This window comes from Hippocampus bargibanti, linkage group LG20 (assembly GCF_051943395.1).
Source record: "Hippocampus bargibanti isolate YZ-2025 linkage group LG20, ASM5194339v1, whole genome shotgun sequence".
Taxonomy (NCBI): Eukaryota; Metazoa; Chordata; class Actinopteri; order Syngnathiformes; family Syngnathidae; genus Hippocampus; species Hippocampus bargibanti.
In genome coordinates, this window is record NC_142753.1 from 373400 (window position 1) to 397362 (window position 23963).

Here is a 23963-nt window from a genome sequence, read left to right on the forward strand (position 1 = left end):
GCCGGAGGCGTTGGTTGTCCTTTAAGGCTTATTTAGTTGAAAATTATGTTTTATGGGCACCTGGGAACGGATTATTCTCATTTTAATGGTTTCCTATGGGAAATTAATGTTTGGAATACTCACTTTCCGCCTTACACACACTTTCTGGGAACCAATTAAGTTCGTAAGCAGAGGTATCACTGTATATACATATATATATATATATATAGATTTAAGTCTTAAGGCGATTTTGTAATAAGATGATTTTATGAATTGTATGAAACATAACATCCATTTTCCAATGCGCTGGAGCCAAGCCCAGTTGTCCCGAAGTGGTCGCTAGCCAATCGCAGGGTACACACCATCCACACCGACACCTTGGGGCAATTTAAAGTATTCAATCAACCTGCCATGCCTGTTCTTGGAATGTAGGAGGGAAACCGGAATAGCCGCAGAAAACCCACGCGGGCCCGGGGACAACACGCAAACTCCACATAGGAAGTTTGGTTGATACAGAACATGGGAAAGAAATGATTGTACTTTGGCATCCAAGTCAAAGGAAGCGTTCTCTCATTTGATTCATGCATCAAGAACAAAACACAAATGTGATTTTTGGACTGAACCACGTGTCCATTGGTCGTGTCCTTCCCAGGTCGGTCGGGTCTTACCTTACTCTCCGTCTGCTCCCTTCTGTGCACCGGCACCTTGACGACGTAGTTTGGAGATTGGATTTTGCACAGGATCTCATCCAGTTTGGGAACAAGCTTGCTTCGACGTTGGGTAAGCTGAGCCACTTGTTTGTTTATGTCCATGGTACTCTGGGGGCACATTCCAAAGGATAACATCTTTTTCGATCCATTCTCTTCAAATGTCTACATTTTATTTCTTCTCTTGGGGCAACTAAGCGCAAAACCAAACACAAACCATAAAAACGCACGAAAATCAAAGAGAATAACATCTTTCTCAAACATTTCTCTCTCGGGCCACTTTGGAGTTACAGTCATACATACCTTGGCCTAAGAGCTTAATTGGTTCACAGGTAGAGTGTGTAAGGCGAAAAGTGTGTATCCCAAATATTAATTTCCCATAGGAAACCATTAAAATGAGAATAATCCGTTCCCAGGTCCCCATAAAACATCATGTTCTGCTTTCTAATTTTCTAAGCCTTAAAACTACACAAAATAGACCTTATTTTATGTCTAATAAATGTGCTATTGTAGTTAATGAAATAAACTGTACTATATAATAAAGTCGTTTTATTGACCTTTGTGATGGTCGTTGATGGCTTGATGAAATGGAGAGGCCGCTTTCCTCAGCATGAAACACTTGATGAGGAACATAGGAAACTTTCAGCATCTTGAGGAATGATCCCTTGTAGGTGCTTTCGCTGTGATAATTGTGTCTAGTTCTTCATCAATTGTGATCTGTTTAGCTGGTTTGATAGCTTTTTGCATCAAGTGTACAGATAGCGTGTGCGGGTTGTTTGTGGAGCCTGATTGATGGGATATTTTAACCTTGCAGTCTCCACTCTGCCTTTGAACTATCAAAGTTGAAACTCTCTCACTGTCGTCTGCCTGTCTCTTTAATGTTTAATTTGATTTCTAAGCGCCTTTCAAAACTCTCATGGACACTTTTCAGTCACGGGATAATGTACATTTAGGTTTTGTAGTGTGATAAATGTTGTTAGCTTCTTTTGAATCTTTCTTCTGGGGCTGAGCTTCTGTGCATCTACTCTGGAAAACCTTATAACGCTCGGGAAAGTCCAGAAGCGCGAAGCAGGCTTCTGATTGGCTGCTGTGCCGAGTATGCAAATTGCCAAACGAACCAAAATTCCAACATTTCCAAAACGAACGAAGATTTAGAAAGAATTTATTCCGATTTTGAAATCTTTGTTCAAACGTTTGCTTTATTAAATAAATGATTAAAAAAAAATCTTTCTTGTTTTTTTTTTTTTTTCTTGAAGAAGTTGTCGGCCACCCGGCCTGAGACATTTTGTCAGTTGTACGTAAAAGTTGCACGCCCCGGGCGTCCGGGCAGACGTTGTTTCAGACACTGTTATAAGGTGCAACCCCAAATCAAAGGTGGATTTTTTAACTTTTTCCATCCATAAGGCACTATAAAGCACACCTACAATGAAAGAAAAAGTTTTCCAAATACATTGTATGATATAGAAATCTATAAAAGTTTTCCGAATGAGGCACACCAAATTATAAGGCGTTAGAGTAGAGGCAGGGGTTACGCACTACTTTTTCAGGGGGAGTCGGCGGCTGCTGACAGTCAATGTGAGACCTCTTGTGGCTCAATATTACGTCACATATAAGGCACACCTGCGTATCAGGCGCAGAGTCATCTTTGGAAGAAAATCAAGGCTTTTGGATGCGCCTTATACACCCAAAAATAAGGTACGTCTTTGAAGTGACAGGTCCATTTAAAGGACAACCGACGCATCCGGACAAGTTGTGTCCCTAATTTGTAAAATCACTTCAAACGACTTCGACTGAGCGTATTTTACAAAGATTCCACCGCATATAGTGAGATTTTACCTTCTAAGACTCGCGCTGAATATTCAGGAAGTCTTGTTTTTGAGTTCATGACGACGCCCGAAGTGACGTGACGTCTGTAACGCCCCTGACCGACAAAGTGACACACAATGCATTTTGGGTACTTGGTTTGGTCTCAAAACACATAAATAATGTGATGGTGAATCGTTGTGTGTTTCACCAAGACTACTATTTGATACTAGTTGACACAAATTCCCAGCAGACAAATCAGCCCATTTCCAACAGAGCTTGTGCGCCATCTTGTACATTTTCTGGGACGCTACACTGGAGTCCAGACGCCTCAAAATGATACGGAAGGACTTCTTTAATTAATTGCAAACATTGATGCTTTCCTCTTCAGAACTATTTGAATCATATTCATAAGTGGATGAGTAACAAGAAAACATCTTCTCCCAATCTGAACTCTCTGAAGCCATTGTTTTGATTCTGGAGCAAGGCGGTGTGTGACCAATAGTGACGTCACGAACAAGGGGGCGGTACCTTCTGAAACTCGGCATCTCGGGGGTCATTTTGAAGTAGTTTTGGGACCCTTGATTTCCATTGATGTTTTGCATTTGACTCAAAATATCAGCCTGCGTGTTTTGGGTATTTTCGATGCTATCAAACGCTTTTCTGATGTCAGTTAGGAAAGAAAAAATGCTGTCGGTTGTCCTTTAATCATTGTTCTCTATAAATGGCCATTTTGACTTGAGAAAAGAGGCTGATGACTACCTGGAGAGGAAGATGCAGCTGACACGTGTGATCCACAACACCGACGAGACAGCCTTTGGGTGGGGCGGCGGAAGAGATGACGGCTAAATCTCCTTTGGGAGAGTAGATATGAAAGCAGGAAACTCTGCTCAAAGTCCAAACAGCAGATCCAAAATGAAGGAGAATACGGGCCTGGCCTGGTGAACATACCACCCACACTGAAACACACAAATCACAAGGTGGTTTTTTTCTCTCCCCCAAAATCCAAACCCAACTGCAACAAAATGTATTTTTTATTATTTGTTGATGCTGTCGATCAGCGGCGTCGGCGTAATTTTTGCCGTGGGCCGCATTGTAGTTGCGCTTTCCTATCTGAGAACGTGATGAATTTGGGGAAACCATTAGAATATTTCATCCCCTCCACATATTACATACAAATGAATGAATGACTAGTTTTCAAATCTGAAGTAAAAAAAATAATGAGCGTTATTGTAGTTTACATGGCACAATTGGAAAGACTTTAGCAAGCAGCATTTTCATTTCACTAGTTTGATTTGCTTTCGCCGGCCAAATAAAATGATGTGGCGGCCCAGATTTGGCCCCCGGGCCTTGACTTTGACACCTGTGTAACAGCTGTCAAAAGCCTTTACTAAATCGCCACGGTGGGGTGAGGTTTAATTTGAATCGTTCCTAGACCCGCCTGTTTAGGCAACATAGGCTTAGTTATGCTGATGAGATGATACCAGGGCAAATGGGGTAATCGGGGCAGTCGTAAACCCCATACTCGGGTAGGACAATAGAAGTAATCAGCCGCAGGGAGTAGTCCTCCGCTCCCCCCAACCTGAGCGCAGGGACCAATCATAGCAGTCTGTGCTACGCACGTGTACTTACTTGCAGGCTTTTCTTTCGTTAAGCCACACTGAGCCCGAAGGGAGCGGGCCACTCGAGTCACTTCCTGGACCAGAAGGAAATCTCGTTCGTCTTCTGGAAAATGCCAATGTTTCTGGCAGGATGCACGCAACAAAATAACCACATCAGCTCAAATGGCAACGGAATTTCAAACAACAACATTTTACTACGGCGTCGGACAATCCTCCATTAACTCTCTCAGGTTGGTCCAGAATACGGCGAGTGATAGATACCTCGCTTTACAAATCCCTTGCCTTGACAACTTTTCCCTTTACAAACGTGACATTTATGAACATTTTACCTTGCCATACGAACTTTTTTGTACACGGAGCTGCCTCAATGAGTGATGAAAATGGAAGCCGACTGTTTTTGTCCCCTATTCCCCGCCCCCAGTCTTCGGTTAAAGCCCCGTGATTGGTCAACAACGCAGCAGTGTGGAGCAGTGGTTTAAACATTAAAGAGACAGGCAGACGAGAGTGAGAGAGTTTCAACTTTGATAGTTCAAAGGCAGAGTGCAGACTGCAAGGTTAAAATATCCCCTCAATCAGGCTCCACAAACAACCCGCACAAGCCATCTGTACACTTGATGCAAAAAGCTATCAACCCAGCTAAACAGAACACAATTGATGAGGAACTAGATAGAATGATCGCAAAGAAAGCTCCTAAAAGGGTTCGTTCCTCAAGATGGTGAAAGAAGAAGGAAGGCTACGTTCCTCATCAAGTGTTTCATGCTGAGGAAAGCGGCCACTCCAATCCATCAAGCCATCAGGTAAATAAAACCACTTTATTATACAGTACAGTTTATTTCTTTAATTATAATACCACAGCACATTTATTATCCATAAAATAAGGTCTATTTTGTGTAGTTTTAATGCTTAGAAAATTAGAAAGTAGAAAATGATGTTTTATGGGGACCTGGGAACGGATTATTCTCGGGAAATGATTTTTTGGGATACACACTTTTCACCTTACACACTGTCCGGGAAGCAATTAAGTTCGTAAGCCAAGGTATCACTATATGCTTTGGCTTTTGACTCAGCATGACTGATATTTGATTTTAGTTTGACCATTTTTGTGCTTTCTATTCTTTTTGTTTTTAATTCATCATCTCTTAAAAAAAAGTGTACGTGATAAAGTCAAATCTCGGTCTCGGTTCTCGACCAATTCGGTAGTTTTCCAAAAATGTGTTTTTCTTTTTTTTTTTTTAATGCCTCGGTTCAGGAACGAAAATCAGTACTGGACCAAACTGAGCGCACCTGAATGCACCGCTTGACTCCCGTCGGCTTCCTTATACGTCACTTCCTTGTGTCGCGTCTCATTGTGACCGACGCATTATCCTCGTGTCGTGTTGCATTGTGAGCAGCCGTGTTTGTATTGTTCAATCACGATTGAAATAAAAAAATGCAGACATTGATGACATTGATGCTAATGAGAAATGTTTCCATTTTCGACCAAATCGGTTTTCGAACAGGTTTCTGGAACGGATTATGGTAAAAAACCAAACGGTTTGCGTGCATTTGCTCTATGGGCAAAATGATGATGAAGAAGTAATTGTGGTACCAGTTGAGACGAGCGGGGGTAAGGCTGGACACAAAGGCTCCCCCGGTTTGCGGCATCTCTTCCAAACGGCTGGAGTCTCTGCCACAGTTCCTCCGTAAGGAATGGCATGAGTGGCGAGAGGAGGACCAGAGACGTGGACACGCAGTGATAGAGGACGGCCCTTGCTGTTGCTCTGACATCGCCGCCATCATGCTCCGACGCTCTTCCTTCATTTTGCTTCAGTAGCACAGGCTTCACACTTTCCTATCAGGGGACATATCAAAAAGGGAGGCGGGGCAAGACAAGACAAGAAAGCCTTTCATTGGCCCACAATGGGGAAATGAACAGAAATAAATCAATAAACAAATAACGAGTAAATAAATGCACATACATTAACAAATAACTGCATATATAAACACAAAAAAAACTAACAAACAATCAAATACAAATTCAAACAAATAAAGAAATCAATAAATTGGAAAATGGGTGGATGGATGTTACCTTCTTTGCTGTTCCCATATTGCAATATAAAATACAGTGATACCTCGGCTTACAAACGCTTTAGCTAACGAACTTTTCAGCTTACGAACATTAATAATAATAATAATAATAATAATAATAATAATAATAATAATCCATTTGATTTCTAAGCGCCTTTCAAAACTCTCAATAGATAGCCAGCGAGGTCGCTAGCTAATAGATAGCAAATAGATAGCCAGTCCACTTCTGTTCATTTGTATTAACGAAAAGCAGCTAGCAGGGAACATTGGGAGTGAGGGTATTATCGCCGAGAAAGCACGGCACCTTCACTCGGATATCATCAAGAGGCAACTACATCAATGACCATCACAAAGGTCAATAAAACAACTTTATTATATAGTACAGTTGATTTATTTCATTACAATACCACATCACATTTATTATACATAAAATAAGTTCTATTTTGTGTAGTTTTAAGGTTTATTCAGTACAAAATTATGTTTTACGAGGACCCGGAAACGGATTATTGTAATTTTTAATGGTTTCCAATGGGAAATTAATGTTTGGAAGACACACTTTTCGCCTTGCACACACACTTTCTGGGAACCAATTAAGTTCATAAACTGAGGTATCACTATACTGTTAATTGAGTGCATGTGTGTGTGTGTGTGTGTGTGTGTGTGTGTGTGTGTGTGTGTGTGTGTGTGTGTGTGTGTGTGTGTGTGTGTGTGTGTGTGTGTGTCTCACCATGTAGCAATCACACAGATTGTGGATCCAAAAGGAGTACAAAGCAGAAGTGACAGCGTGCAGCTCATATTCTTCAAAGGCTTTCTCCACTTGCGCTACGGTGCTGTAAAGTCGAGAGCAGATCCAGCGGTCCATACTGCTCAAATGAGACGCCTCATGTTCAGAAATGGAAAAGTAAGACACTGAGTTATGTTTGATTTGATTCTTTGAATGAGGAGATCTTTTCTGGGCACAATAGCGCTAAGATTGATGTCGTTTGGATGAGAAATGAACGCATGTTACGAGCAATGAACCAATGCATAGTATAACAGAGCCACTGTGGTCTCCCTACAATTGAACTATACGCAAATAGCCAAAATAATCTGCATCAAGAAATCTGCAAAATTGTGCCAGACCTCTGCTACGATAGGTCCCTGCTCTAAGGTTGGGGGGGGGGGGAGACTATTTCCTGGGGCGACACTGATTACTTCGATCGTCCTGACTGATATGGTCTACAACAGGCCCGATTGCCCCCGTTGCGCCGGTATCACCTCATCAGCATAACTAAGCCTATGTGCTAACGATCTCAGAAGTGTGTTGTAAGCACGATCCAAATCATAGAAGTAGAGATGACGGCTGAAGAAACCTTCTCATCGATGGATCGCCCCTGTACGACCGAGACCTTTCATAACATTGCTGCTGTGAATTGTGAATTTCCTCAGTGTGAAATTAACTCATTCACAAATTTATTCGGGAATTGAAAATATGACAAAGAGTCCCCAATTTGTTTTTGTTTTTTCATGCTTGGGTACCGATAAAGCGACGTAGTACTAAAACTCAATATTCTGCGGGCCTTTGAATCGAAGTGACAATGACAAAAACCCTGATACTGGAGTGGACACAATTTTGCACATGTCTGGCAGTGAATGAGTTAATAAAAATTAATCTAATGCAATCTAATCTAATCTAACAAAACATAATATAATCCTAATTGCTCAACATTTGCTAAGGCTGCCTGAGTGGGTTTTCTCTGGGTACGCCAATTTCCAAAAACATGCATGACAGGGTAATGGAAACAGAGGCAAATGGTTCCGGGTGTCCTCCACCTATTACCCGAGCCTACGCCGATCGTGGCATCGGTCCTAGCATGCTCCTCAACCCTTGTGAGGATGGAGCAGATCAGGAAAAGGATGGGCGCTTGTACCTCTTGCAGGTTCCCAACTGGTGTGGTGCTGTCGCCGAGCACACCGAGCGTGAATCTCAGCGTCTGCCACATTTTGTTACAGAAGTATCTGACGTTCAGGACCCGAGATACTGACACACTAATATTTTCTCCTAAAATTAAATAAAGCAAGAGAGAAAAAAAAGACCGTTATTGTTTTTGACCAATACATCCTCACTGGCAACAGTATTTTTGATATTCCAGAAAGTCAGACATGCTCTGCAAAACCGCAGGCGCTAACCGTCTTTCTCGATGTACGGTCCTTTTCATGCTTCAAAAATGCTTACATTAGCAACAGACGTGTGATAGTTTACTATTTAACCCTATCATGCAACTCGTCACCCAATAACATAATAACCAACCAATTAAGTAACCAAATACCTAACCAACAAACTCACTAAATAGCGCACTGACTAAATAACTAATTAACTACCCAACCAACCGAGCAACTAGCTACCTACCCACCTCACTCACTCACTCACTCACCAACCACACAACTAACTAACTACCCAACCAATGAACTAGCTACCTAACCAACCAACCAACCAACCAACTAACTAGCAATGTAATTAACTAATCAACCACCAACCACCTACTAACTAAGCAGCGAACTAAATAACTAACGAAATGCAGTGATACCTCGGCGTATGAACGATTTCGCTGACGATCGTTTCGCCTTAGGAACATTGAATTTGTGAGAATATAATCTTGGCATATGAACTCGTTTTCGGCAAACGAACCTAACCACAGGAAGCGCCACGATGGCTGGCGGACTAATTTTTGGCAGAAGAACACCAAACCACACGATCGAACAGCGCCACGGTGTCTGGCGGACTAGTTTTCATCACTCCTTTCTTTGAGTGCATACGTGGTTTGTTATCAAGGATACTCTTGCTATTATGGGACCGCAGGCAAGTGTTCAGCTGAAGAGGACACAAAACAAAATTACGGTCGAGGAGAAGAAGGAGATCATCGAGAAACACGAACGAGGTGTGCGTTTGTGTGACTTAGTGTCGCAGTACCAGTATGCTACGTCGGCCATTGCTACGTGTGGCTAAGGGTGTTTCTGTGATGTCTAAGCAACCGTCTCAGGCAATAGAAGAGGTTGAAAAACTTCGGTTGATTTGGATTAACGAAAAGCAGCTAGCAGGGGACAGCGTGAGTGAGGGTATTATCGCCAAGAAAGCACGGCAACTTCACTCGGATATCATCAAGAGGCAACCTGGAGTTTTGCCATCCATTGACAACTACCATCACAAAAGTGAATACAACGACTTTATTATATAGTACAGTTTATTTCCTTAATTACAATACAATAGCACATTTATTATACATAAAATAAGGTAGATTTGGTGTCGTTTTAAGGCTTATTTAGTCGAAAATGATGTTTTATGGGGACCTGGAAACAGATTAATCTCATTTTTAATGGTTTTCTATGGGAAACTGATGTTTGGAAGACACACTTTTCGCCTTACACACACTTTCTGGGAACCAATTAAATTCGTAAGCTGAGGTATCACTGTATCACTGTTTTTTTTTTTTCCCCGCAACCCCAAGCACACGTCCCAAGTGTCCCCAAACAGCAGTTTAAGATCAAGTCCCACTGCGGACACCAACAAAGCGTCACTATTTGTTGGAAAATGCTTAGCTTGCTCTTTCCCAACTCCTGTCGAGTTGCCTGTGAAGAAGCCAATAAAACATCATTTCTCCCTTTAAAAACTCTCCCACAGTAGCGTTTTGTTTGTTGTTCTTCCACCCTGGCATTGCGTGCATGCGGTCTTGTTCTCTCTGCAATGTGCAACATAAACAAAAAAGCAACAACAACAACAACAACAACAACAACAACACTTGGACGTTCTTGGACGAATTGTGAAGCACAATGTCCGTATCTCCCAGACAAGGCACACCAAGACGTGCCCGGGCAGCTGGAACAAATGCTTCGAGAGTTCAGCGGTATGTGACTAATCTTCTGCCGTCCGACCCAAGTGCCCCCCCCCCCCTTCCCCCTCAACAGACCCCCTCGCTCGCGTCGTTATCGCTGACTTTAAGGCCTTGTCAATTCACATGGGGGGGGGGGGGGTCATTTGCATGGGAAATGATGGCAATCCTGTGTGTCAAACTGACTTACTAAAGATACAAAAGTACAGCGAGTTGTACTCACGTTTTGGTCATGAACTCGCACTTAAAGTTATCTAGCTAGCTACCGAGCTATCTATTGGCCGGCTGGCTATCTGGCTAGCTATCTAACGGCTATCTAATAGCTATCTATTCTCTGTCTAGCTGGCTGGCTATCTGGCTAGCTATCTAGCTCGCTAGATATTAGCTACCTAGCTGGCTATTTGGCTAGCTATCTAATGGCTATCTATTAGCTGTCTAGCTGGATGGCTATCTATCTATCTATCTATCTATCTATCTATCTATCTATCTATCTATCTATCTATCTATCTATCTATCTATCTATCTATCTATCTATCTAATAGATATCATTGACTCACCTATCATTTTGTGGGAGCAGAGGGCAAATCTCAGCGCATCGGTTCCACACTGAGGGATTCCCTTTGGGAAGTCTTTCCTCTGAGGGAAGCAGATGGAGGAGTTGGATATGGAAGATGGGAGAGGCAAAGAGGGCACGGCACGCATTCACTCAGAAAGGAAATACAAATCAAAACGATGGCATCTTACCTGAGCTTCCATGGCAACGTCTTGCTCCCTGGGGTCGAGGTTGCCCTCTTTAACTTTCTGCTGAAGCATCTGAGAGGGAAAAAAAAGGGGGGGGGGGGTATAAAGGTGGACTTTTTTTAATTAACTATGGCCAAATGTCCTGTTTTCTCACATCAACATGAACAATTTAGTTTTAGTCGTTCATCAAGTCTTTCAGGGACACTGCTTACTGCAGTGGACAGCTCAGGTTGGAAAAAAAGAAATACAAACAACATGAAACACACAAAATCACTGAAGGGATTTTCATTTGCCGTCCAGCAACATTGAAATTAAACTTTGTACATTTCTCCACTGCGAGACTAATAAAGGTACATGCAATTCATTCACTCGTCCGTCCATCCATCTATACAAGCGTCCTTGAGAGTTTTGAAAAGTGCTTATAAATGAAATATATTATTATTATGTTGCATTCGTTCACCAATTTCTTTATTCATTCCTTCATTTCTTGATTCATTATTTTTATTAATGAAAATGTTTCTTCAGCCGTCATGTGTACTTCTTTGAAGGTGTCGGGACGTTTCGCTTCTTATCCAAGAGGCTTCGTCAGCAAACTAAAATTTGCTGGTAGTTTTGTCCCGATATACAGTAAAGTGTCATTATATCGATATTCAAGGGAGTCCGAAAAAATATCGATATAACCGGGACTATCGATATATCCAACCCTGTTTGCATGTAATTTTCTCCGTGCGTGCATAGAAATAGTATCGATATAACCGGGACTATCGATATATCCGATATCGATATAACGAGACTTTACTGTATATATATCCCTACTGTCCGGGAGTGGCGGTGTCAGACCTCTGCTATGATAGGTCTCTGCTCTCAGGTTGGGGGGAGCAGAGGACTATTCCCTGAGGCTACACTGATTACTAGCTAGCTAGCTAGCTTTTAGTTATCCATTAGCTAGCTGGTTAACTTTCTATCTATTTGCGTTATTCCGGGATGAGTAAACGCTGACGCATGTGGCTGCCGCTGCTCACCCACAGGAAAATGGATCCTGTGACAGTAAAGTGACCTTGAGAGTTTTGAAAGGCGCTTATAATACCGTGACTGTCAAGTGTCCTTGAGAATTTTGAAAGGTGCTTATAAATAAATTGTATTATTATTATTATTATTTCTATTGTCCTGACTGATTATTGGATTGGATTTGCCTTTATTCGTCTCGCAGTGGAGAAAGTTCTGAAAATTATGGGTCTACAACTGGCCTGATTGCCCCATTTGTTCTGGTATCACCTCATCAGCATAACTAAGGCCATGTGCTCTAAGAAGTCTGTTCCAAATTAAACCTCACCCCACCATGGCGATTTAGTGAAGGGTTTTGCTGTTGTATAGAAATAGCTTCTTTGACTCCCCTTTCAAAGCATCGATTTTCTTTTGCAAAGATTTTAACCTCACTGTCGTCCAATGGGTGAGTGGTTGCTGGCTTTTAGGTGCATAAGTGAGGCCCACTGGTATTATCCCTTGCAATGTTTTACTTTGTCAACATCGCAGGGATAATACGAGTCTGCAGACCATAATCAGAGCACTATTTATTGGTTGTTGTTTTTTGTTGGCCTGTCAACATAAAGATGGCTTTCCAAAAAGCTCAACTTTGATGGCATCTGTGCAAAGCATACCCCCCCCCCCCCCAGAGGCTTTGTGGCTTTGTCGATCTGCATTCCAGCAAATTCCCCTCATGTCGGGGATTTGCATTTGTGAGCGACCATGCTGGGGGTTTTCTGAAAGAAAAGGCCGCCAGACAATTCTCTTCTTGTGTGTCAGTTTCGTGTCAAAAAGACCCTTTTTGAAATATGTCATTATGGATTGAAGGAACGACCACACATTTCTTTGGAGTAGAACTTGGGAGCAGAACAAGAAGCTCCTCTTCTCTTCAGAATCCCACAAAGAATGCATTCATGGCACTCACTCATTCTTGTTCTCACAGAAGTGCTCATGTGCCATTTCTTAGTCGACTAAAACATTCAATACAGTGATACCTTCCCAGACAGAGTGTGTAAGGCGAAAAGTGTGTATCCCAAAAAATAATTTCCCATAGGAAACCATTCAAATGAGAAGAATCTGTTCCCAGGTCCCATGAAAAAAAGTTTTCTACTTTCTTATTTTATAAGCCTAAAAACTACACAAAATATACATTATGTTATGAATAATAAATGTACTATGGTATTATAATTAAAGGAATAAAATGTACTGTATAATAAAGTGGTTTTATTGACCTTTGTGATGGTCGTTGATGGCTTGATGGAATGGAGTGGCCGCTTTCATCAGCATTAAACACTTGATGAGGAACGTAACCTTCTTTCACCATCTTGAGGAATGATCCCTCGTAGGTGCTTTCTCTGCCATCATTTTACCTTGTTCCTCATCAATTGTGTTCTGTCTGTGGGTTGATAGCTTTTTGCATTAAATGTACAGATGGCTTGTGCGGGTTATTTGCGGAGCCTGATAGACGAGATATTTTAACCTTGCAGTCTACACTGTGCCTTTGAACTATCAAAGTTGAAACGAGTCCAAATGTCACTGTTTTCTCTCCATTTTCTCACTCTCTCTCTCTGTCGTCTGACTGTCTCTTTAATGTTTAACCCCCTCCCTGCTGCGTTCTTGACCAATCACGTGGAGTCGGCTGCCATTTCCTTGTTAGGAGAACAGGCTCGTTCGCGAAGGACACATCACTCATTGTGGCGCTCCGTGTGTATCCCGAAAAATAGTTTGTATGCCAAGGTCAAATTTTCATTCAATTAACGTTAGTAAACTGAAAAGTTCATAAGCCAAGGTATCACTGAAGAATTGAATCTTTCAATTGTCTTTGTCCAACTTGAGGTCTATTATAGACGTGCACATTCTACCATGACGTCTCTAATCCACTGGTGAAAAGGTGGCTTTACCCCTCTCCTCTACAACTGCTTCATGTAATAAAGAGTTTGTCGTGTACTCAAACATCATAGAGTACATGGGGAAAGTCGTTAAGATTGCACAACTGTCCATGCTCTGATGTTCTACCGGAAACAAATTCTTTGGATGTTCTACATACTTGGCAATAAAGATGATTCTGATTCTGATGTTGCTGTTGTGTTGATTATTTTTCTATTATGTGCTTTGTTACAGCTGCAGCTGTTGTGAAAGCGCTTCAAATTTCTATTCCCTCTCGTGCCCTCAGACCCTCTTGCTCCCTCCACCTCCGTATGCTCCCCCTGCCCGTCTTAGCACGATGGTGGACAGGGCTTTCAGCTGCTCTGCCCCCGAACTCTGGAACTCACTTCCTCCCAACATTGGTCACATGGATTCTCTTCCAATGCACCTTCAAATCCCATCTCAAAAGCCACCGATTTAAAATTGCATCTTCTGTGTAGCTCTTTCTCTTGTTTCTATTTATAACTGTATTTAATTTATTGTATTCTATTGGTGATTGCATTTTATTTATTATAGTACCTATGCGTGACTCTAAAGTGTCCTTGAGAGCTTTGAAAGGCACTGAAAATGAAATGTATAATTATCATAATTATTATTATTATTAGTGTACACATTAGGATGGATTGTATTATAGAAGTTTTTCAAATGGACTTTATTCCAGAAACGGATGTCAAAATCAAAAGGAGTTTAGATGTCGTATGATCACATTTTACATCGATTTCATTCATAATGTCTCCCAATATATTTTTGAGTTACAGTAAAGTCTCGTTATATCGATAGTACTGCTTATTACGATACTATTTCTATGAACGCAAGGAGAAAATGTACGCAGGATCGGATATATCGATAGTCCGGTTATATCGATATTTTTTCCCACTCCCGAGAATATCGATAGAACGAGATAATTTTAAAAGACAACCGACACCATTTTTTTGTTTCCTAACTGACATGAATTTGTGTCAACTTAGACCTTCTTTTTGCGTGTTACCGCAATTGGCTGCGACACACAACGATTCACCATCGCGTTATTTATGGAGTTTTCCTTCTAATTTCGCCATCAACACGGTGTTTTCAGGCAAAAAAAAAGTACTCAAAACGCACTGTGTGTCGTTTTCTCGGTCAGGGGCGTTCCCTCCGTGACGTCACTTAGGGCATCGTCATCAACTCGAAAACAAGACTTCATGAATATTCAGCGCGAGTTTTAAAAGGTAAAATGTAGCTATATGCGGTGGAATCTTTGTCAAATGCGCTCAGTAGAAGTCACTTTAAGTGAGTTTACAAATTATGGACACAACTTGTTGTCCTTTAAGCTCTTATGATTTGTTTTAAAGTCTTTAAATGGCCTTGGTCGTTTAACAAAAGTTAAACAACATCATTTGTATTCTTCACTCTATCCTTTGTTTTTGTTTACATTGTGCACAGCTCTCATTGTTGTGCACTAATCTAATTGTAACATGTAGTTGTTACATATTTGATGCATGCATGTTTATGCTTTAAAAAAAAAACACGAATGTCTTTTTTCGGAACGGAGTTGGGCATTTACATAGAAAATGCATCTCTACTTACTAAATTTGCTTGTTAAGAAATTTCTTCCGGAGCCAATGGATGTCATCAGTTGATGTAGTACGATATTGGCCTTTTACATATTTGTGTCATCATTTGAATTGTTCTTTTTTGTTGCAAAAAAAAAAAATACAAGTGAAAGACTGTGATGTTACTTACCTCCAATGAAGCTCCGTGGATGACATCCAAGGGGTTGATGACATTTCCCAAGGATTTACTCATTTTCCTCCCATATTTATCCCTTATCAGAGAGTGAAGTAGCACCTTAGAGTCAAGAAGCAGAAAGAGCTGGTTAAAAATGAAGTTGTACCATTTTCAATATTAAACAAACCCAAAGGAGTATAGAACACATTCAGAAATTTGCAGGGAAAGGCGATGGAGACGATGTCGGACTAGTTTTCCACACCCCCTTTGAGTGCAGACGTGGTTTGCTATCGAGTGGAATACTTTTGAAATTATGGGACCGAAAAAAAAACACACCACAGGCTAGTGGTAAGCCGAAGATCACACAAATGAAAATGACGGTCGAGCAGAAGAAGGAGATGACTGAGAAACACGAACGAGGTGTGCGTTTGTGTGGCTTAGCGTCCCAGTACCAGTAGGCTAAGTCGACCATTGCTACGCGTGGCTAAGGGTGTTTCTGTGTTGTCTAAGCAACGGTCTCGGGCAATAGAAGAGGTTGGAAACTTCTGTTGATTTGGATTGCCGAAAAGCAGCTAGCAGGGGACAGTGTGGGTGAGGGTATTCTCATAGAGAAAGCACGGCAACTTCACTCGGATATCATCAAGAGACATCAACGACCATCACAAAGGTAAATAAAATGACTTTATTGTACAGTACAGTTTAGTTCATTCATTACAATACAATAGCACATTTATTGTACATAAAATAGGTATATTTTGTGTAGTTTTAAGGGTTATTCCGTAGGAAATGATGTTTCATGGGGACCTGGGAACGGATTATTCTAATTTTTAATTGTTTCTTATGGGAAATAAATGTTTGGCAGAGCAACTTTTCGCCTTCCACACACTTTCTGGGAACCAATTTAGTTTGTAAGCTGAGGTCTCACTGTACATGAAACTTCCACTGATGGATGGAAACATTTCCATCAGTGAGAAAGAGTACAACCCAGGAAATTGTTGAGCTATGAACATGGGTCATTCAAATCATAAATAAAAGGTCCTGGTCATTTTGATTTATTTATTTTTATCTTCTTCTTCTTTTCCCTTGAAGGGGTCGCCGCAGCGAGTCAGTGTCCTCCATCTTCAGAGGTTTGATTCGCATGTATCAAGCTGGAGATAAATGCCTACGTACCATTTTCACACCTTTTCTGGGACTATTTGATTCTGATTCTCATGAGGTGATTGATTTTCAATGATTTCTCTGATTTGGAGTGTCCTTGAGAGTTTTGAAAGGTGCTTAAAAATTAAAATGTATTATTTTTTACTGATGTTCTTTGAGTTTTTACATGCTTTGATTGTTCAAGATGACTAAAGATCAGATTTGAACCACTCGTTGCCAAGTACGTACCTGTTTAAAAGGCAACTGGCCTGTCAGCTCTGTCGCCAACATCACCATCCTGGCCACCCAGAAGAAGATGAGGTCACTGCCTGTCTCCAGGATGGAGTTGGGGTAGAAGCGCTGAAAATCTCGAGTCTGTAGAAAGAGGGTATGGTTCATCTCTGACATCAATTATGACATTCATGACGTGCATGTGGAAGAGAAGCGGTACCTGTTGAGGCCAACCCAACATGGCAAAGGGAAACAGCGCCGAGGAGAACCAGGTATCCAGAACATCTGAGTCTGACCAACGCAAAGTACATATTAAAAAATAAAAATTAAACCAAAGAAATGATTTTCATATAGAATTATAATAATAATAAGAAGAATACATTTGATTTCTAAGCGCCTTTCAAAACGCTCAAGGTCACTTTACAGTCACAGGATCAGTTTAACAGGATCAGCTTAACCCGGAATAACTGAAATCGAAAGAAAGCTAGCTAGCTAATAGATAGCTAGCTAGCTAGGTAGCTAATAGATTGCAAATAGATTGATTGGATTGGATTTGCCTTTATTCGTCTCGCGGTGGAGAAATTTACATTTCACAGCAGCAAAGTTAGATAAGCAAACAGATAGCTGGCTACCCACCTAGAAAGCTAGCTAATAACAATAATCATAACAATACATTTCATTTCTAAGCGCCTTTCAAAATTCTCAGGGTCACTTTTCAGTCACATGATCAGTTTTTCTGTGGGCGAGCAGCGGCAGCCACATGCGCAAGCGGTCACTCAACCCGGAATAACTCAAATAGAAAAAAAGCTAGCTAGCTAATAGATAACTAATAGATATCGAGCTAGCTAATAGATTGCAAATAGACAAGCAAATAGATAGTTAGCTAGGTACCCAGCTAGATAGCTAGCTAATACTAATAATAATACTTTGGATTTCTAAGCGCCTTTCAAATATATGATTACATTTTCTCAATAAAATAAATGATTGCTGGTTTTACTAAAGACTATTTCATGCTCCCGTTATGAGTGTGGGTCATTGATGCATTGTGAGCATCCAGACTGTGGCAGCAGCATTTCTGCAAGAGCAACTACGCAGTGTAGTTCAACCTGCCATGGTACTGTTTGGGAAGAAAAGCTCTGCTCTGCCTTGCATTGCAATTTGGGTTATTCAGTCTCCATGGCAACAGAACAGTCAGTGGCCTAAATATTGTCACATTGGGGTTGCTGGATGATGGGGAAAAAAATGAAACCTTTCAGAGACAGCAGGTACTAGAGTGGAGAGCTTATCATGTTATCAGGTTACAGGGTGCATGAAAGCGTTACTGTATTTTTCGGTGTATAAGGCCACACATTTTTCCCATATAAAAGGTGCACCAGACTATAAAATGCACCTTCAACGAATAAAAAGACCTTTCCAGATATAATATAGAAATATAAAGTTTTCCAAATACAGTGATACCTCGGCTTACGAACCCCTTGGCTTAAGAACTTTTCGGTTTACGAACGTTACAGTCATGATAATTTAACCTTGGCATACAAACTTTTTTCGGGATACACACGGAGCGCCACAATGACTGATGTGTCGTTCGCGAACGAGCCCGTTCTCTTAACAACAAAATGGCAGCCGACTGTTTTTGTCCTCTATTCCCTGCCACCAGTCTTCAGTTAAAGCCACGTGATTGGTCGAGACTGCAGCAGTAAGGGTGTGGGGGGTTAAACATTAAAGAGACAGGCAGACGACAAAGAGTGAGAAAATGGATAAAACAGTGAAATTAAAAGCCAGAGTGTGGAATGCAAGGTTAAAATATCCCATCAATCAGGCTCCACAAATAACCCGCACAAGCCATCTGTACAGTTGATGCAAAAGGCTATTAACGCAGCTAAACAGAACACAATTGATGAGGAACAAGGTAAAATTATCGCAGAGAAAATACCTTCAATGGATCATTCCTCAAGATGGTGAAAGAAGAAGGTTACGTTCCTCATCAAGTGTTTAATGCTGATGAAAGCGGCCACTCCATTCCATTAAGCCATCAATGACCATCACAAAGGTCAATAAAAACACTTTATTATACAGTACAGTTTATTTCTTTAATTATAATACCACAGAACATTTATTATACATGAAATAAGGTATATTCTGTGTAGTTTTAAGGCTTAGACAATTAGAAAGTAGAAAATGATGTTTTATGGGGACCTGGGAACAGATTATTCTCATTTTAATGGTTTCCGATGGGAAATTAATTTTTGGAATACACACTTTTCACCTTACACACTCTGTCTGGGAACCAATTAAGTTCGTAAGCCAAGGTATCACTGTACCTTTATTGGTCTCGCAGTGGAGAAATGTAAATTTCATAGCAGCAAAGTTGTAAAAGGAAGAGGAAAGGAAAGAAAGAAGGTGAGAATTCCTGTGATTTAAATAATAATAGATTCTCACATTTTTAATGAGTGTATGCTCATCACTATAGTATTTGACATTGTAAAATGAATACAATTTAAACATTGTTTTATCTATATTTATAAAAGAATAATTTTAATGACTACGCAGTTTGGTCATCGTTGAGTGTAATCAATAAATAAATTAAATAAATAAATAAATAAATAAATAAAGAAATAAAATAAATAAATTGCACAGTCCTATACAACTGTCATGATCTGGTTGGCGACCAACGGGGGGCGCTGTCGGCCCCGCCTGCACCTGCACAGGTGCTGGTCGTCCCGATCAGATTGGCGACCAACGGGTAGCGACGTCCGCCCTGCCTGCAGCCTCGCAGGTGCTGGTCGTTTTAATCACTGACACTTAAAAGGACACCCGGCACGACCATCCGGTGTCGGTTCATTGTTTGCTGCATGCATTGTGTATGCTGTGCATGCGTTTGTTTAACCTTGGCGGACTTTTACTTTTGGTCTTCTTTTGATACTTTGTATTTTTTCTGTTCAGATGATTTGGATGTTTTACATTTTGTTCCTGCTGACTTTATTTTCATGCAAGTTATCAAAGACAACCTCCTGCTCCCTCCTGCCTGCTTTTTGGGATCCGCACCCGCCATCACCACCTTGCAAAACGTGACAACAACATTTTATACATATTTTTATGATGATGCCTATTTTGTAATAGCTGAGTAAATAATCAAAATTAAATGTCAATAAATTGCACAGTCCTCTACTACATGATTTGCTAATTAATTAAAACAAGATTAATAATAATCCATTTCATTAATAAGCGCCTTTCAAAGCTCTCCAGGTCACTCTACAGTCATAGTGTCACGTTTTGCAAGGTGGTGATGGCGGGTGCGGATCCCAAAAAGCAGGCAGGAGGGAGCAGGAGGTTGTCTTTGATAACTTGCATGAAAATAAAGTCAGCAGGAACAAAATGTAAAACATCCAAATCATCTGAACAGAAAAAAATACAAAGAATCAAAAGAAAAGCAAGATTAAAAGTCCGCCAAGATGAAACAAACACATGCACCGCACACAATTGCATCCAACAGCATACAATGTGTTCAACAGCATTCAATGACATAACAATTACCCGACACCGAATGGTCGTGCCAGGTGTCCTTTTGAGTGTGACTGATTGGAAACGACTGGCACCTGTGCAGGTGCAGGCGGGGCCGACAGCGCCACCAGTTGGTCACCAACCAGATTATGACACACTCACACTGTCCCATGCGAGCTGCTTTTCGTCAATCCAAACCAACAAAAGTTTTTCAACCTCTTCTATTGCCTGAGACCGTTGCTTAGACAAGACGGAAACACCCTTAGCCACACGTAGCAATGGTCGACTTAGCATACTGGTACCGGGACGCTAAGTCAGTCACACAAACGCACACTTTAGCTAAAGCGTTCGTAAGCAGAGGTATCACTGCATTTTTTTAAATACAGTTCAGTTGTAAATCCACTGCAGACAACTTCAATAATTAACCCTGACAGCATCAATCCTAAACGGAGCCTAATTTTGGCAAAGGGAGCTTTTTTTAATCCAGTAATAAATCCGTTAATAGTATCATGACGCATTCACCATTTTTTTTCATGAAAACACAAAATGTTTCATTTTTGTACGATGTGGACGTGGGATTAAAGAGGCGAGTGTACCCTGAGTCAACGTGATGTCCTGTGGCTTCACTCCATATTTGACAGTTGCTCTCTGACGGGCATCGTCCTCGTTACTTCCCCACACCCACCGCTCCTAATGAAAACACAAACAATGACATTTCCTTCGTAGACTGGGACACAAACTCTTGCACCACGTGCTAACCATCTTCTCAATCGGGTCGGGAACCTTTTTGACTAAGAAAGCCGTAAAAGCAAAATATTTAGACATTTGTTTTTCAGTGAGAAACCGCACACACACACACACGCGCACATACACACACACACACACACACACACACACACACACACACACACACACACACACACACACATTCCTGTTTCAACAGCTTTGTGAGGTCTGGAAAGCTCCAGATAAGGAGTGAGGACCACCGTTGCTGATAAGTTTAGAGAAGAACTAGTGCTACATTTGAACACTAAATGTCACCCCATTACCCACTTCAACTTCTTTAAAAACAAAGAAATAAAAAGTGAAACTGAAATAACAGCAGGAGCGAGGTTTCTGAATGGGTATATTCAAAGTCCTCGCCCCTGTAGTGAATTTGGTGAAAACATCGTTTGACTTTTTGTGGTATGAACTTTTTACTCTCATTAACCACACACGTGCGCGCACACACACGCGCACACACACACACACACACACACACACACACACACACACACACACACACACACACACATAAATAGAAACAGTGAGTAAAAAGTATGTGTATCCAAGTCAAATGAAAATACACAGCAAAAAAATCATTGTGGGTGAATTTGTGGGGACCTCTCTGAAACTTTAACAGATGCATATATGGACCCTCCAGAAGCCTTTAGAATGAAAAACTTGTCAAAAACGTCCTCACGACGTATGGTATAAAATATTAGTGGTCCACACAAGACTAGTCATACAAACACACACACACACACCTTGTGAATCTGAGCACACGAGGTTTGTAGGCTTTTTTTGTTGGATATCTCATGACTTTTGTCTTTGATTTCTTGTTTTGCAAAGCAGTTTGTATTGATGTTTCATGTCCATTTTTTCTCACCGTGGCTCGGTTACATCTGCACCTGTCTCATAAAGCGATATTTTACTGTCAAGATTTGAAAGGCGCTTATAAATGAAATGTATTGTTATTATTATTATTCCTTTAGCATAGCGCCACCTAACGGATGCAAAGTGCAACCACAGCCACTATTGTAGCTTCTATTCTCATCTCATCTCATCTTCCGTAGCGCTTCTTCCTCATTAGGGTCGCGGGGGTTGCTGCAGCCTATCTCAGCTGTCTTCGGGCACGAGGCGGGGGACACCCTGAATTGGTTGCCAGCCAATCGCAGGGCACACAAAGACATACAACAGTCACTCTCACACTCACACCTAGGGACAATTTGGAGTGGTCAATCTGCCTGCCATGCATGTTTTTGGAGTGTGGGAGGAACCGGAGGACCCGGAGAAAACCCACGCGGGTCCGGGGAGAACATGCAAACTCCACACAGGGAGGCCAGACCGGGACGCGAACCGGGCCGCCCTCATAATAATAGTAATAATAATAATAATAATACATTTCATTGAAAAGCGCCTTTCAAAACTCTCAAGGTCACTTCACAGTCATAGGATAATTTTTTCTGTGGGTGAGCAGCGGCAGCCACACGCGCCAGGGTTCACTCTACCCGGAAGTAACTCCAATTGAAAGAAAGCTAGCTAGCTAATAGATAGCTATATAGCTATCTAGCGAGCTAGCTATTGTGCCCTGCCGATGAAACGGCGTTTTAAAATAGGATGTGTCAGGATATTTAGCGCCCTGGTGGATATGAGCCACAAGGTTTGTAGGCCATTCTGTTGAATATTGACACATGTTGGTAAATGTTTGCCTTTCCTTGACTATTTTGTAATGCCATTTATATTTAGGCCACAGAATAAATCTTGTATTTTTCTGGAATTTGTTTGGAGCAAACCAGAATTGTACTGTTCGAAGAGAAGGAGGAAACCTTTTTCCAGTCTCCTATGCCTAAGTCACCTTGAGAGATATCAATGAAATGTGTTATTATTATTATGATGATGATGATGATGATGATAAATCGTCCAACCTCTTGTTGGTCCGGAGAATGAGGAAACTCCACTCTGTAAGCTGGGATCTGATGTCCCCACCACAGCTGCCTGGATATGCACCAGTCACTGTAAAGCAAACAGAGCTCCATTGTTCACTCGCATGCAATGAAACAAGGACGCATTCATCACCACAATTGTGTTATTTTGGACTCGGCGGCAAACAATAGATGACAAACAGCTGTTCACATTTCAACAAAAGTTACGTTCAAGGACAAGCGACACCTCCGGACAACTTGTGTCCAGAATTTGTCAAATCACTTCAAATGACTTCTACTCAGCGTATTTGACAAAGATTCCACCGCATGTAGCGATACTTTACGTTTTAAGACTCGCGCTAAATATTCAGGAAGTCTTGTTTTCCAGTTGATGACGATGCCTGAAGTGACGTCACATTTGGAACGTCTGTGACCGTACTTTGTTTGCTCTGAAAACATTGTGTTAATCCGTGTTGAAATAAATAACGCGATGGTCAATCGTTGGGTCTCGCAGCCAATTGCGGTCCCACGCATAAAGAACGTGTAAGTTGACACAGATTTGCAGCAGACAAATCAGCCCATTTCCAACAGAGCTTGTGCGCCATCTTGTGCATTTTCTGGGCGCTACATTGGAGTCCAGACGGCTCGAATTGACACGGGAGGACTTCTTTAATCGATTGCAAACATGGATGCTTTCCTCTTCAGAACTATTTGAATCATGTTCATAACTGGATGAGTAACAAGAAACGTCTGAACTCTTTGAAGCCATTGTTTTGATTCTGGAGCAAGGCAGTGTGTGACCAATAGTGACGTCACGAACAAGGGGGCGGGACTTTCTGAATCTGCTCAGTTCTGACCTCATTTTGTGGCAGTCTTGGGACACTAAGTCCTTTCTATCGGTGTTTTGCATTTGATGAAAAATATCAGATGGCGTGTTTTGGCTATTTTCGATGCTATCAAACATGTTTC

General features: G+C 41.3%; 1 protein-coding gene and 1 long non-coding RNA gene across 3 annotated transcripts in view; one reads left to right on the forward strand and one right to left on the reverse strand.

Annotated features, from left to right (window-relative positions):
• Window positions 1–16816, forward strand: part of LOC148882557 (uncharacterized) — a 23091-nt gene extending 6275 nt beyond the window's left edge. Inside the window, exons 2-4 of one of the 2 annotated variants that reach the window (XR_016113480.1) lie at window positions 632–759; window positions 6913–7079; window positions 16531–16816. This is a non-coding gene — a long non-coding RNA (uncharacterized LOC148882557). Of the gene's footprint in view, window positions 1–631; window positions 760–6912; window positions 7080–13929; window positions 14498–16530 lie in introns of those variants that run through there. The other variant, XR_016113479.1, reaches the window with a different exon arrangement.
• The window catches only part of vars2 (valyl-tRNA synthetase 2, mitochondrial), a 38074-nt gene that overhangs the window by 4205 nt on the left and 9906 nt on the right, over window positions 1–23963 (reverse strand). Inside the window, exons 16-28 of the mRNA XM_088987034.1 lie at window positions 22998–23085; window positions 20907–21000; window positions 17030–17100; window positions 16828–16953; window positions 15457–15561; window positions 10789–10857; window positions 10602–10680; window positions 8089–8219; window positions 6906–7058; window positions 5700–5942; window positions 4122–4233; window positions 3252–3448; window positions 648–797 (exon numbers count right to left, since the gene is read on the reverse strand). Coding sequence (XP_088843160.1) covers window positions 648–797; window positions 3252–3448; window positions 4122–4233; window positions 5700–5942; window positions 6906–7058; window positions 8089–8219; window positions 10602–10680; window positions 10789–10857; window positions 15457–15561; window positions 16828–16953; window positions 17030–17100; window positions 20907–21000; window positions 22998–23085 — 1618 coding nt within the window. The remainder of the gene's footprint in view (window positions 1–647; window positions 798–3251; window positions 3449–4121; window positions 4234–5699; window positions 5943–6905; window positions 7059–8088; window positions 8220–10601; window positions 10681–10788; window positions 10858–15456; window positions 15562–16827; window positions 16954–17029; window positions 17101–20906; window positions 21001–22997; window positions 23086–23963) is intronic.